The 16,224-nt window shown below is 42.3% G+C and overlaps 1 protein-coding gene across 1 annotated transcript; it reads left to right on the top strand.

Annotated features, from left to right (window-relative positions):
- Positions 1-6,533, top strand: NYX (nyctalopin). The gene is made up of 3 exons (XM_066622019.1): positions 1-119; positions 437-512; positions 4,519-6,533. Exons 2-3 carry the CDS (start codon positions 491-493, stop codon positions 5,916-5,918), a joined length of 1,422 nt encoding a protein of 473 aa, XP_066478116.1. The 5' UTR covers positions 1-119; positions 437-490; the 3' UTR covers positions 5,919-6,533.
- Positions 6,534-16,224: the final 9,691 nt, after the last annotated feature.

Genomic DNA, 16,224 nt, shown 5'->3' with positions numbered 1-16,224 from the left:
CCTGCCATTACCTGATAGCTTTTGAGAAGAAAAAAAAGGCAGCCCTTCAGAGATGCCATAATGCAACTTAACTGCAGGCTTCTGAGAAGAAAAGGACAACGGATCTACTATCCTGTCAGGTAAGCATGACAAGCTGCAAGTTATTTTTCTCCTCCACATTGATCCTGTTCTCCTTTGGCAGTCCAGATAGGAGTTTATTTCGTTTGCTCACAGGAAAATTCATAGTATTGCATGTTAAAAGTGTGTCAGACTCAAGGCATTTATTGGAAGTGTTTGTGAAAGAAATTGGAGCAAGGGGTCACTTGTTTTTAGGTTGAGGAAGACTAAATGTATTTTAAATCAGTAGATAGCCCTTAAAAAAAAAAGTCTTTATCAAGGCAAAAATGCTTCCATGTTCGCTTTCAATTGTATGTTTTTCTGCCTCTGTCTTTTTTAGATTGTGGACGGATATTTGCCAGACTTGAGATGCCACAAGTGAATCATCAGGGTAATGTTTGTCATCATTTTAAATGGTAAGTAGACTTTTCATTCCATGACATTTAATAGGAGTTTCTAAAATTAGCAATAGGTACTACTTTTTCTTTTGAGGTTGTCAGTGTTTTGTTAAATGCAGACAGGTGTGTCAGTTTTGTAATTTTCCAAGACAAATTGCTCCCATTCATTTTTATTAGACTTGTGGAAGAAAACTTTCTAGTAGATTTTGCTCAAGGTCAGTTTCTACTAAACAATGTACTTTATGAAATTGTTGTGGGAACACATTTATAGGCAGCTTCTAAATCTTTGCAATGGTACTACAAATGTGTCAATTTATCAGCTCTATTGTTAATTTATTTAAACCAGTGTTTCTCAAACTGTGGGTCGGGCCCCACTAGGTGGGTGGTGAACCAATTTCAGGTGGGTCCCCATTTATTTCAATATTTTATTTTTAATAGATTAGACTTGATGTTATCCTGGTACGTGACTGCATTTGGGAAAATGTTACAGATCTCTACTTTGAACAGCCTCCTCTTTGTATGCTTTTAACTATGATAGCCAATGGGACTTACTCCTGAGTAAGCGTGGGTAGGATTACAGCCTAGGATTGTTAAAAATTTTACTGCTTGATGATGTCATGTCTGGTCCTGACAGATTCTGATTCTAAATAGTGGGTCCCAGTACTAAATGTTTGAGAACCACAGATTTAAACCATATCTATGCTACTTTTCAACAGAAAAACTTGGTTAACTAGATTAAGACTATTGCTAACAATGGCAACAAAAAATGGACACATGATGTAAAAAACAACTTAGTATTCAGAATATGAAGAAAAGTTTGTTATGCTGAAATAATGGTCATGGTTATGGATAATTCTCAAGAAGTGTACACTGATTGTTCCCTGCTGGGGATGGTATAAATTAGAAGAATGGGGGGAACTTAATTTACAGTAGTATGTATTTTACCTCAAGTTAGTACTCCTATGACTCATGAGTCAAGAGGGTAAATTAATCCTTAGGTAATATCAATTCTGGCTCACACAGTTGTGTGTGCAATGAGGACTAATTAGACCTATCATGTTGTAACTGTACAGGTGGATAATTTTGAAAGTGGATGACTGCAACATAACATTTGAGGCTCATAAGCTTTAAATCTGATCTGCACATCATGTGGAGAATTAGCAAATTGGTACCTTTCTCCATTTTTCAAATTACATGTGTGACATCAACCCTCAGAGGTTTACAACAGACACACACTACAGTATATGCAGCCAGTGAATTATAAAATTGCTGAGGAAAGTGAACTGACAAACTTTAGTAAGAGATGACTGAAGCCAGCTGCATTGCATGAACCAAAGTTCTGGGGGCCCAGCTCTCAGTTTACACAGATTGCAGCTCCTTCTCTCACTGGGGTGGTGTAGGGAGTTAGCCAGGTTGGGCATTACCTGAGGGCCCATGTCCATCAAAGGACCCACCCAGCCTCACCTCCCTGAACTGATCAACCATCACAGATTTTCTCATCTATCAGAGTGGAGGATGAGAGGGGCTGCCTTGCAGGTCATTTTGTGGGAGGCTCTGAAGGGCTTTGCTGCAAGACCTCCAGCAGTCCTCGGACATCTCTTCACCCACACAGTCTTGATGCCATAATTGTCATTCTTAATGAAATCTGGTCATTGCCTCATCTGAAACTGCAATGACATCTTTGGTAGGAGGGAACTTGAATTCTTACTTGTCATGCTGCATCAGTCTACGCTGCATCAGTGATGACCGCCCTAGACAAGCCAGAAGTGGACGAATCTATACACTGAACAATTAGAAGGATAGACTTGCATGTTGGGAAAGACAATATGAACTCCAGCTCTCTACTGCCAGAGTGATTTTGAGTGGAAAGAGTAAAGTAGCATCTCTTCTCACCCCCTCTCCAAATCTCTTAGCAGCCTTCCTGAGGCTGAGTTTAGGTTATGTTTTGTTTTTGATAAACATCATTACCCATGACATCTAGTTCCGATTCACATATCAAATCTAGGATTTTCCCCAGAGCAGAGTTTGACAGTGTTAGTCTTACACAGATTCCTAGAGAGGTCAATTGTGAATAATCTGTCACCCAAGAAAAAATGAATAGCGGTAAAACTTTCCATTTTAATTTTCATTATACTAGAGAAGTTATTACTTTTGCCAAACTGACACACAGAACCTAAAGAACATGCCAGGTATCTTCCCATGACATTCAAATGCCAGTCATGGTTATTGCAGAAGAACCAACAAGATGGATGAGATTAAATAAAATCTGATCTTTATTGTGTAACAGCAGCATTGACATTGCACATTAAACTATGCCTGTCAACCTCTGTGCCTGGAAGTAAATTTACAGGAATTTGCTCACATATGTAGCTTTTTTCCCTCTCATTGATGGCAAAATAGTAAGACTGTTAGAAATCAGGTTTTGCATTTTCTATATTCTTATTGATAGAATGGCTAAATAAATACCTCATCTTTAGTCGCTGATTGTTCATGCTCATAAATAAGCTAGATAAGTGTTTCTCAAACTGTGGGTCGGGAGCCAATTTCAAGTGGGTCCCCATTCATCTCAATATTTTATTTTTAATATATTAACTTGATGCTTCCATGGTATGTGATTGCATCTGGGGAAATGTTACAGCTCTGTACTTTTCCCTACTATGTATATTCTTTTAACATCTATGTAACATCTATGTAGACTACTATGTATATTCTTTTAACAGTGATAGTAAGTGGGGCTTACTCCTGGGTAGGCTTGCAGCCTAGGACTTACTCCTATGGATAGGACTGCAGTCTAGGATTGTTAAAAATTTTCCTGCTTGATGATGTCACTTTGGTCATGACATCACTTCCAATGGGTCCTGACAGATTCTCATTCTAAAAAGAGGGTCTCGTGCTAAAAGTGTGAGAACCACTGAGCTAGATTGTTTGGTAAACAATCTAGAAAAGAATATTAAAAATATATGGTCCTCTGACAGGATAAGCTGACAAATGTATTGTATTATTTTAATCATAATCAACTTGCCTTCCATTTCACACTCTCATCACCACCAGTTAATGATTATGTTATCACTGGCTAAGCTGCCTGCTGTGTAATTTTGACAACTGAGTTAGAGCTACACTTTGTACAAACAGAGCAGGGCAAAAGAATAATGACTGCTGGAGGTGAGGAGACCCCCAAATTCTATACATTAGGACAGTTTCTCCTACTGGGAGCATCCCAAAAACTCATATTAGTTTGATAAATTGACAGGTCTACAACACACACACACACACACACACACACACACACACACACACACACACACTTTTTAGTTGCCAAGGATGTTTGAACAAATTTAAGTATTTTTGGGGTGCTGAATGAAAAAAATGTCATTTATAAATAGCATGGACATCATGGCTTCCTCATTAGGAAGCTGCTTGAATAGGCATGTAAGGTGGTTATACTGTATCCCCCAAACTAGAGCCAAATGGGCAAAACCAATGCCATTTTTTGTTTCAGTACCCCAAATATACCCAAGAATATGTCTACCGTTTAAGGCTGTGTTATGCTACAAAATTTGAAGGGGGTACTGGAGATTCTTTAAAATAATTCAAACACTTGAAATATTATAGGATCTTTCCCTGGCCTGGTGCCCGGTGCCAGGCTATTTTGCACCCTAGGCAAAACCAACTACTTGCACCCCCTAAAATGTGACTGTAAGATTAAATTTTTTTGTCAGTTGCATTTTTTACATGGGTTAAAAAATGAATCTGCAAAAAACTGTGCCCCTCAAAGGTCAGTCCTGTGCCCCTCTGAAGTCCATCCCTTAGGCAGCAGCCGAGTTCGCCTAATGATAGCACTGGCCATGATCTTTTCATAGGCATACTGTTTCAATTTTGTTTACCAAAATTGCATTACTACTCACCAGAAGATAGTTGGTGTATTGAATCTCTGGAGTTTTGCTACAGCTAGCGTTCATTAATTTCTGCTTTCTCTTTCTTTTTTTCCTTTCCTGTGGATGATGCTGGTGCACTTACTTGCCAGTCATTCTTTGTGTCCCCCCTGTCCACTCTGTTTGGGCATGTGTCCGTTCCTGTCCTACCAGCTGTGTGTGCACCCAAGAGAGGAGTTGCTCCGTCCTATGTGACCGTGCTGGCCTTACACAGATTCCCAGCGAGTTCCCCTGTGAAGCCTACTCTATTAACCTGGATAAAAACAGCATTAAATTCCTCTCAGAGAGGGCATTTGGTACCCTCCCATCTCTCAAATCTCTCTCATTAAACCACAACAACATCTCCTTTATCACTCCTGGAGCTTTCAAAGGGCTAGCTAGCTTGACTGAACTGAAAATGGCCCATAATGAATACATTCGATATCTGCATACTAGGACCTTTATTTCACTCAAGAGACTCATCAGACTGGACTTAGCTGACTGCAACCTTTTCAACATTCCAGACAGAATTTTTATAGAGCTCCCAGCTCTGCAGGAGCTCTTTTGCTTTCAGAACAACTTCCGAAGGATTCCAGGAGCTATAAGAGGGATGGAGAATTTGACCCATGTTTATTTGGAGAAGAACAGAATAGAAGCTGTAGCTTATAATTCACTCCTGGGTCTGAACCGATTGAAATATCTCAACCTGCAAGACAACAGAATAAATGTGATTCATGACAGAGCTTTTCAGGATTGTCAGAAAATGGAATACCTTTATTTAAATGACAACTTCATCAGTGACCTCCCTGAGAACTCCTTTGATGGTCTCCGACGTCTCAGGATGCTTAATCTTGGTGGCAACTTTCTTAGGAATGTCTCCAATACGTGGTTCCGGGACCAGTTTGAACTGGAAGTTTTGTATTTGGACAGAAACCGGATCAGCTATATTGAGGAAGGGGCTTTTGAAAACCTCACAAGTTTGGTGTCCCTGCATTTGAATAGTAACAACCTAACTACCTTGCCTTTCTCAGTTTTTCAGCCTGTCTATTTCTTAGGAAGACTCTACCTTTTCCGAAACCCCTGGGAGTGTGATTGCAGGATCAAGTGGCTGAAAGAGTGGATGGAGAATTATAGGCTTGTTCGGGATATTCCTTGTGCCTCCCCATCCTCTGTAGCAGGTCTTGACTTGACTGATGTTTTTTTTGAGAGAACACCAGAAGGTTTTTGCCTTGACCCTGAGGAGTTAAATGACACATCTTCTAGTCCCTTTCCAACTGGAGAACCACAGTCTACCACAGAAAATAAGTTCAACAGCCTTATCTCCAAACTTCTACTCCAGAAGGGCCTTTCAGAAGAGGTGATGAACACCACAGAAGCTTTTATAAATACTACCTTGTTAGATGGATTGACTAATGAGGCATTTTTAGGACGAGAATGCAATATCAAGCTAATCTGTTCTTTTAATCTTTTGATACTAGCTATATCTCATGAATTGACTGTAGGTAGTGGATAAATAGCTTACAGAAGTACTAAGGTTAGTCAGTACTTGAACTTTTGTACAGGACAAAAGTTAAACTAATACCACTGAATTCAGACAAGCATCAGGACTACAGTTCTGGTTTGGGTCCACCCTTCAAAAACATCTGAAGTTTACAGAGACAGCAACTGTGTGTCTGGGGTTTACCAGTCTATAATATACACATTTAGAGAGTCTGATTCTGGCATTAGTCTTCCATGAGAGTTACTCTAACATCCATTCACTGAAAAAAATGTAACGCAAATTCACAGGAATGTGAGAGAAGACGGCTAACAGCAACATCACTGCTATTATATTTTGTAAGAGAGTCACATAGGAATGAAAAAAGAGAAGCACAATGACCTAGTAGAAATTTCAGATACAAATGTATTAATCTTGTCCTTAAAATTGCATATTAGATAGAATTTTCAAGATGTTTTGGTTGTTTCGCCTTTAAGATTCTCTCACGATTGCACAAAAAAGGGAGATTGGAAGCTATTAAAATAGCAGGAAACAAAAAAAAGGGAACCGTTACAGCATTCTCTATGGATTTCCTAATATTAGCAAGATGAAACTCCATTTGTTGTTTGTAATGGTTTCCTTTTCCTTCAAAGTTCTCATAAATACATTTCTCAGTGTTGTCTACTACAGTAGTCTTATATCTTTTTTTGTGCCATGATCCCAAATAAAAAAGTATGAGAGTGGTGACCTACACTGTCTGGGACTGGATTTACCAGAGGCATTCAGTGTCTGAGCCAAAGCCTCACCACTTGACTGCGAAGAGTGACCTGTCATGGAGAATGCTGCTGGCCTATCTTAGATGCCACTCAGGCAGCCGGAGGCCAACTAAGTGCAGGGCATGCTGAGGCACTACTCCACAGCATGGTGGTGCAGGACACAGCTTGCTGTGTTGGGCTGGTGGCAGCCTGTGAAAGCCTATGTAAGTACTGGGGGTGGGGAAGGGGGTGCTGTGACCCATCAGGCCTGGGGCACATAAAGAGCAGGAGGCCTGTGATGAAGGATGGCTTGAGCCCCAAGGGCTAATGGCTGGTGGAGAGCAAAATGAATTTAGGCCCATTAAAGGCAACACTGTTGTGAGAGAACTACAGGTGCCACAACCCCTCCCCTGACCTCTTTTGAGGTCTCAAACTAAAAAAAATAAAACTCCAGCCATGACCCTCCATGAGGTGTTGTGACCCCCAGGGGGTTGCAACCCACAGGTTGAAGAACACTGGTTTACTACGACGTTTAAAGGTTTTTCACATGCTTTGCTAGACATGATTGCTTAATCATGATGATGAGCACCTCATCATTGCTATAGCACACTATATTTGCAAGACTAGCAGTTTTGAGAGGGGTTTAGCATTTTTACTACCCCCATACAGTTATCTTCAGGATCTTCATAGATCAGTGCTCTTAAAAAGCAAAACAAACAGGTTTTCCTTCAACTTAAGTCTTCCTTTTTGCAGTGGGTGACATTTGAGCTACATTCAAAGTGAGACACCAAATAATGAAGGCCACAATAGCATGGTGGCTCAAGAAAAGATGGCATAAAGGGGCAGTACTCTATTAAGAGATATGTACAATAAGTGAAACTATTCTTGAGGGTTTCAGAATTACAGGAGAATTATAGTGTGAACATGTACATAATAATAAAATTGCAATAACTTGATAACCAACTATTGGAGCTTCATATATATAGCTTATTGCAGTGGTTCTCACACATTTAGCACTGGGACCCACTTTTTAGAATGAGGATCTGTCAGTGATGTCATGACCGGGAGTGACATCAAGCAGGAAAATTTTTAACAATCCTAGGCTGCAATCCAACCCTCACTTACCCATTTACTAACATTGTTAAAAGAATATACATAGTAGCTTGTTAAAAGTATGGGTCTATAACAGGGGTGCGCAATAGGTGGATCACGATCTAACGGTAGATCGCGAGGCAAAATGAGTAGATCGCGGAGTGCCGACCCCCCCCTTCAGGTGCCTCTGGGAGGAAACGCCGGGAGTAAGGCCCATTGTACTCAATGGGGCTTACTCCCAGGTAAGTGTGGCTAGGATTGCAGCCTCACAGCCTAATCCTAGGCATGTCTACTCAGGAGTAAGTCCCGTTATACTCAGTGGGACTCAAGGTACACCAACATACATTGTATACATAAATGTTATATGTTATGATGGCGCGAACATTGTAAAAAAAAACTCTGGTAGATCTCCAGGCCTTGCTGGGTTTCAAAGTAGCTCTCGAGCCAAAAAAGTGTGAGCACCCCTGGTCTATAACATTTCCCCAAATGCAGTCACATACCATGGTAGCATCAAGTCTAATCTATTAAAAATAAAATGTTGAATAGGGCCCCACCTGAAATTGGTTTGCAACCCATCTAGTGGGTCCCGACCAACAGTTTGAGAAACACTGGCTTATTGTGTAAGAAGTCATTACTGATTATTATTTTCCATTAACTAAGCTATTATTTTACACTTGAAGGTGCTGGGAAACAATAAAAATAGTTATTTTGATCCAGTGAGGTACATCTGTATGTAGAAGCTGCTTCTGGATGTCCATCACCCATTGCAGTACACATTCCCATGGGACACATCCACTTGCCCTGCAATGCATGGCTGAGGGGGTGCACTTTCAGCTGAATTGCAATGTTGAGGACAGTCTCAAACTGCCCAGCTTTTTTGTGCACCATCACATGGATTAGAGCCATCATGTGTTGCTGCTTGTTGCCTATCACTGGATATGGTTATTACATCTGTGTACAGAACTTGCAACTATTACTGTACAATGTGGAGTACTGTAGTTAGAGAAACGTTGGTCCTAAAAAAAAGTAATTAAAAAATTGGGATGCTACAAATTCTATCCACCTTGCCAAAATGCTCCCATAGCATCTGTGCTCCATCCATCCAAAGCTCCCTCTGCCTTCACCACCAGTGAAGCTTCTCTCATCAGCCATGATATAAAATGATGGTGACAAAATGGGGACAGTGTTGCTCTCGTACTGTACTTATAGTGTATCTTTCCAGACGCATTTGGCTGGCTACTGTTCAAAACGGAACATTGAACTTGATGAAGTCCAGTGACTTGCCCAAGGCCACAAACTGACAGAAGTGGGGTTTGGGTTGCACACTCTAAGCCTGTCTTTTGCCGCCACTTCTGCAGCTGTAATATCTAAAGGCAAACTAGGAAGGATGCAACACAAATGACTTGGCCAAGGATGTATATAAAGTACAAAGGAGAGGTGGGGACTGAGCCCCAAACACCAGATAATTCCCTCTTCTAAAGATTACTTGACCTTTGCAACGAACCAATGCCGTGCTCTGAACAGCTGCCCCAAGACAGCCCATGTGTGCAGAGATCAAAGGGAAATCAACAATGTTGCAATTTTTTTTCTTCATACAGTGTATAATTAAATTATGGCACTTATTTGCACAAGGAATCGTGGCAACTGAAATAGTTTGTGAAAAAGAAATATTAAAAATAAAGGACCTTTATTAAAGGTTCTTTTAAATCCTTTATTAAATATTAAATCTATTTTTTTTAAATGAAAGATCAACCTTCCATGAATATTTATTCAGCCATTACCCATCCATGTTCACAGGTAGTATGCCTCAGAACATAGACACATACTGGGTAACAAAAGAGGAAGACCATCACCTTCAAGCAGGCCAGTCGAAACTGGTGTTTGCGGTGACAATGACACTCTCATGTCTTCCCTTTACTGTTGAGTTGTGGGTGTGTGCGTGTACATTTGTGCTTGTGCGCTTTTTCCTTTCAATAGTAGTTTGATGCACTGCTGACGCTGAATAAATTGCTGCCCATGCATGCAGTGCCATAAACTAAATCTCATGATGAAACATGCAAGGTACATATAGCAATTCTGAATGCTGGTTTGTGTCCCCCTGATCTTTACAGCTAAAGATGCATGGCTTAAAGCTATATTCTCTCACATACGCACCCAAGCATAAATATAAAGGTCTTTGGAGAACAAAATGGCTGACTATGAAATTTTCCTTACAAAGAGCCTGTTTTTAAAGGCCACATTCATGTTCTTATATCTGTGATTGCTACTGTAGAGAAGAACTGGTGAAACAGGCAGCTTTTAAGCAGAGGATTTTAACAAAATCTTCGATTATGCATGTAAAATTCACAATCTAACCACAAAAACTATTCCTCCTCATTTAACACAGCAGGTGGTGTTATTAGTGTCGAAGGCTTCATCTAATGCTGACCATTAGTGAATGCATTTTTATATGGTTTACTGCATTTCTTGTGTTTGCTGAGCCTTTCAGAGTGACAACCATAGGGAGAAATAATGACTACCTTGTTGGTGTGGAAATATAGCACTTCTAGGTTAGCTGTTGTTTATCTGTAGTCTTAAAACTACTAAATAGACCCCCCTTTTCCCAGTCCATTGTTTAACCATCTTATAAAATGGTCTTATTGTGCTGCCAAAATTATTAACTCTCCTGGGCTCTATTGTTCTTCAACCCAGCTATGCAAGAAAAAAAAAATGTCGCAATAGCAGGAACAAGAGGTTTTGGTAGTGTTAAATCAAGACATCCTGATCAAGACAGTTACTGTACATAACAAATTTTCCCAGTGAAGAAAGGGGCCAGATGGTTTGATAACTACTTGATTGATCTGTTCTGCACACTACATTCAATGACTTTGGATTTCTATGCTATTTATAAATGCAGTAATCTTCTTAAATGCTAAATTCATCTGTGTATTATAAAAGGGGTTTTTTGTTTTTTTTCTAAACCAGTATCTGCCAAATGCTGCAGATTGAGGATTTCAATGCAGGAAACATTCATCATGTGTTAAGGTTTGACAGCAGAAATTTGATAAAACATTCAGCATGATCCAAAATACTGGTTGGTTTATAGTCTTATATGAGTGGTTATTATAAATATTTACAGAAAGCCAGTCTGGCATAGTGGTTCACTGGCACCTTGGGTCTGACCCATCTCATAGAGCTGATGTGAATACAAAACAGAAGAGGGATGACTTGTATACTGCCCTGAGGTTTTTTGGAGGAAGGACAGGATTACAATGAAATAAATATTTACATACCGGTTTCATTTATATTGTTGTTTCCTGCTTCATGATCCTTTACCTGAAGACCATATTTATAGTAGTTGTAGCATTTACATTAGTGGTATGATTTAAGCCAACACTTACTGCATTTCTTTGAACTAAAGACTTCTAACATCATCAGCATTTTTTCCTGAAAAACAAGGTACAATTGACCTGGTTTTTTCCTGCTTGATTATATGAGGCAGCATCCACAGTAAAAATTGTGAACGGTGTTTTGAGTGATGGCAGCATTTCTTGACATGTATATATACATAGGTTCATGGTGCTGGGCATAGCCAGGTAAGTGTGACTCAGGTGAAACTTATGTTGTCATGCTTGGTCGGATGGCAAGCAAGCATCAGATCCCATAGGCCTTTAGAGTGAAGGCCAAACTTTGATTTGTTGAAGCAACCCCCACCCCATCCCCACCTCCATCAGCTGGCTTGTGAAAAGCCTGACCTTGGAAAATTCCATGACAAGCCACACTTTGATTGGTCAGCCAATTCAGATGTAAACAAAACCAAATCCTGGGAGTTTCCTGATTCTGGGGTGAAAAAGCCCATTCATGGTCACAAAAGTGCCTTTAACCTTGGCATCCCTCACCAAGTTCCTTAGAAACTCAACCATGAGCCATATGCTAATTGAGGGACAGGCCCCAAGAATAAGTCCCCTGCTGCATCCTCCTCGGGTGCTGTGCAGTAGAAGACAACCATCTCCACCACAGATGGGCTATCAAAACATAAAGCAATAGTTTGAGATGAGTTTCCCCCACAATAACCTCTATGCTGTCCTATGGGAGTCTATTTTTGTACAGACAAACATGTTTTATGCATAGCTGGGCCACAGAACCCTCATTACTACTCAATTATGTTTAGGTGCTATGGCAAGCACACCATTCCCTCAGTTATCCAAGAACTCCTGTGACAGCCAGTACTGGTATGGGACTGTTTCTTCTTTTCCTAGCCTTTTCCCTTCTTCCTACAGCCTTCCCCTGAACTCTTCCACAAGCTGCAGGTCAAGCACCTATTGAGCCTCCTTCCCAGTGGCCTTCTGTGGGAAAGGAATCTCAGTACCCTGGCCTCATTTCTTTCCCTGGTTGAGACAGCTGCCTAGCCCCACCCCAAGGCTGCTTATCAAGCCCAAACTCACTTTTTACCTATCTAGTCCTAGCAAATTGACCCGACAATCCCTACAGCAATGCAAGCCTTATCCCAGTAGATATGGGTAGCTAACTTTGACAACCTCGACCATTGCCCCCCCTCGAAGCTCTATGTCTTCTGTGCAGTCAAATTGATAACTTGCTTTGTATGTTTATTCCTTCCTCCTTTCATATGGGGTTTGCAAGTGTGTTTTGGCACTTAAGACTCCTTGGTCTTTTTTTTTTTTTTACCATTTAAGTGGCAGGCCTAACTCCAGTCTCCAGAGATTAGCTCCAGGTTTCCAACTCATGGTTCCCCTTGACTCATCCTATTGAGGACTCTGTGAACAAGTATTAATTGACTTCTTTCTTGGACGTTTGGGAAATCGGTTAAGAGCAGTTGAATGATGAGAGACAGGCTCCTGCACTGCAGGAGAGTGATGTACTTTATGGCCTGCTGAGGAGTCACTCCATGCCTACAGCCCTGATTCCAGGTTGCAGCGAACACAGGCTGAAGCCATGGTCGAAGCCATGCTCTTGCACTACAGCTGGATCATTTGGCATTTTCTAGCATCCTCTTTCCTGGTCCTGTACCAGGCACACAACTCCCAGTTTTCTAACCCCCCAGGTAATTGTGATTTTCCTAAGACACTAACATCCATTTCCCCTCCTTTCTTCTGTCCTGCATTTTGCACTGTAATGTGTCTTGTTTTTCTTATGACAATTTCCTATCTTTTTTCTGTTCTGCCTAGTAACTGCTAAAGTTTAGGGCCTAGCTCTATGTGTGTTGAAATATCTCTCCCCCCCCCCCAAATTCCCATGTCCTTTTGTGTATTTATTTGAGATTGTGTATTTATCTCCATAATAAAGCCATATCTTGTTACACTTATATCCTTGCCTTTCTCCTTGTTTTATCCTAATTAAGGGGGGGGGACCTGCAGATTAGCCCCGCAGGTTAATCTGCAGGCACAGCGGAGCAGAGCCGCAAACTCTCCACTCAGCGTCTGCTGTTGCTGCCTCGACTCCCTTCTGGGCTCCACCAAGGACAGACATGTGGCGCATCTCCTTGCCTCTCTCACCCAAACTCAAAGCAAGGGCAACCCAGACAGGGCTTCCCCCGACCCCCCTCCAAGGGGCTTCCCCTGCTTCCTCCTGGCTGCTGGAGAAGGGCAACAGTATAGCCTATTGCCTCATGAGTGCGCAACTTATACTCGGCTGCTGGTCAATGTGCCTGGTGGGGCTGCAGCAGCCCAAAGTAACTCATGCACAGGCATAGTTGCTCCTGATGTTGCCCCCTCAGCAGCTGTAGCCCGGTGCATTTGCTACCCCCTGCACTCCCTTGGCTATGCCACTGCCAGGACCTCCTGAGTCAGCTGCAGTACCCTCAGCCAGGTGCAAGAACAAAAGAAACACTTATTTAGGCCTAGGAAAAAGCCATCAAAGACCATCAACTCACAAAGAAAGGTCCCTTAATGAAATTACATCACGCCACAATAGATCTCATAGAATTGTATGTATAAAAAAAAACATAAAACCCTAGACCCTCATGTTTTTGGTTTCTCGCCTTCATCCTGCCTTGCTGTCAGTCTATGTGAAGCCATCCCCATTCCAGTCGCAATCTAAGACCTGCCCAGGATCGGTGACCCCGCTTCCCTCTCCAGCTTATTTTCCCACTTCTCTCCCTGAGTGCATTGGAAGTTGCTATGCCAGCACAGGCGGGACAGCTATCCTTGTGGGCAGCTTTGCGGCTTGCCTTTGGGAAGCAGCTGTAGCTCTCTCCCTGCTTCCCTCCCTCAAACAATTACTGCCTAGTTGTACAAGCTAGCTTCAAGGCCCTCTTTATACCTTTAAATTCCATTTTAATTCAGAAGATTTGCCCTGGGTTGGCACTATCACCTCGGGGATCCTGCAATGCATCACCCTTATTCCAGTAGATATGGATTGGTAACCTTGGTGTTTGGTAGGGAATTGCCAGAGACCCCAAAACTCCGTGCTATTTTCCCTTATCTGCCTCATGTGCAGACAAACCAACATGCTGAATGCTTGTGATTTTCTTTCTTTGGGTGAATGTGGTGTGATTTTTTTTGGTTGAACTGGTTTATACTGATTCCCCTTTCCCATTATTGTTAATTTATCCCCCTAATAAAGTTTACTTTGTTACATTTTTCACTCTAGCCTCCCTCTTCATTTCCTGCCAAACCACTGAGCTGTGCCATTGGTCGTTACACAGGATCCTAGTACACAACGTAGACTTCTACTATGTGTGCATGTTACAAAGCAAACACTGTAACAATAAGCAACCCCCACCCCCCCCACCAGCAATTTTAAACCACTGTGCCACGGCACATTGATGTGCTGCAAATGTTCCTCAGGAGTTTGAGCAAGGGTCATTTATGAATAGGACCATTGAGGGATGTGAATCCCCCCCCCCACATGCAGTGTGGCTGATTAGGGGACCAGAGGAGACGTCCGTGAGCCTTGTGCAGCAGTTGGGGGGGCGGGGAGAAGCAGCTCTAGTGGTCAGCAGAAAGTCGCTGCAAGGACGCTTGAGCAACAACACAAGCAGGAAAAGCAGACTACCATAATTGGCCGTGGAAGGGGCCAGAAGCAGCTGCTTTGGGCCTCATGCAGTGGCATGGGAGGATGGGGTGACCTGGATGGCCAGTGAAGGAGATGGAAGCAAAGGGGGCCAATCATGTTCCTGCGGGGACTCCTGGATACCCATCTCCCTGCAGATACTGGGCACAAAGGGAAGATTTGACAGGGGAGCAGAATCAGTGTCATTCTTCAATAAGCTGTTTCAAATTTAGTGCGTTATTCTTATTTTCCTGTGATAATGAAATAAAAACAAAGTTGTTGGCAACCTTCAGTCTTGAAAAACTATGGTATCGCACTCTGAAAGGTGGTTCTGGAACAGTGTCTAGTGTGGCTGAAAAGGCCAATTTGGGAGTGACAATCCCTTCCACACTGGGAGCAAGTGCAGTCTGTCCGTGGTCTGTCTCCCTGGCTATGGGCCTTCCTTCTTTGCCTCTTAGCCTCAGACTGTTGGCCAAGTGTCTCTTCAAACTGGGAAAGGCCATGCTGCACAGCCTGCCTCCAAGCGGGCCGCTCAGAGGCCAGGGTTTCCCACCTGTTGAGGTCCACTCCTAAGGCCTTCAGATCCCTCTTGCAGATGTCCTTGTATCGCAGCTGTGGTCTACCTGTAGGGTGCTTTCCTTGCACGAGTTCTCCATAGAGGAGATCCTTTGGGATCCGGCCATCATCCATTCTCACGACATGACCGAGCCAACGCAGGCGTCTCTGTTTCAGCAGTGCATACATGCTAGGGATTCCAGCACATTCCAGGACTGTGTTGTTTGGAACTTTGTCCTGCCAGGTGATGCCGAGAATGCGTCGGAGGCAGCGCATGTGGAAAGCGTTCAGTTTCCTCTCCTGTTGTGAGCAAAGAGTCCATGACTCACTGCAGTACAGAAGTGTACTCAGGACGCAAGCTCTGTAGACCTGGATCTTGGTATGTTCCGTCAGCTTCTTGTTGGACCAGACTCTCTTTGTGAGTCTGGAAAACGTGGTAGCTGCTTTACCGATGCGTTTGTTTAGCTCGGTATCGAGAGAAAGCGTGTCGGAGATCGTTGAGCCAAGGTACACAAAGTCATGGACAACCTCCAGTTCATGTGCAGAGATTGTAATGCAGGGAGGTGAGTCCACATCCTGAACCATGACCTGTGTTTTCTTAAGGCTGATCGTCAGTCCAAAATCTTGGCAGGCCTTGCTAAAATGATCCATGAGCTGCTGGAGATCTTTGGCAGAGCGGGTAGTGACAGCTGCATTGTTGGCAAAGAGGAAGTCATGCAGACATTTCAGCTGGACTTTGGACTTTGCTCTCAGTCTGGAGTGGTTGAAGAGTTTTCCGTCTTAAAGCTCTTAAAGCTGAAATAAAAACACATAACACTGCTTTTAAATACACATCACATAACATGCTTTTAAAAACACATAACATAAGCTCTTAAAGCCGAAATAAAAACACATAACACTGCTTTTAAATAAAGCTGAAATAAAAACACATAACACTGCTTTCTGCACTT

Source organism: Tiliqua scincoides, chromosome 3 (genome assembly GCF_035046505.1).
Source record: "Tiliqua scincoides isolate rTilSci1 chromosome 3, rTilSci1.hap2, whole genome shotgun sequence".
In the NCBI taxonomy this organism is placed as follows: domain Eukaryota; kingdom Metazoa; phylum Chordata; class Lepidosauria; order Squamata; family Scincidae; genus Tiliqua; species Tiliqua scincoides.
Note: the sequence above shows the minus strand (reverse complement) of the source record. Positions and strands in the feature narration are given on the sequence as shown.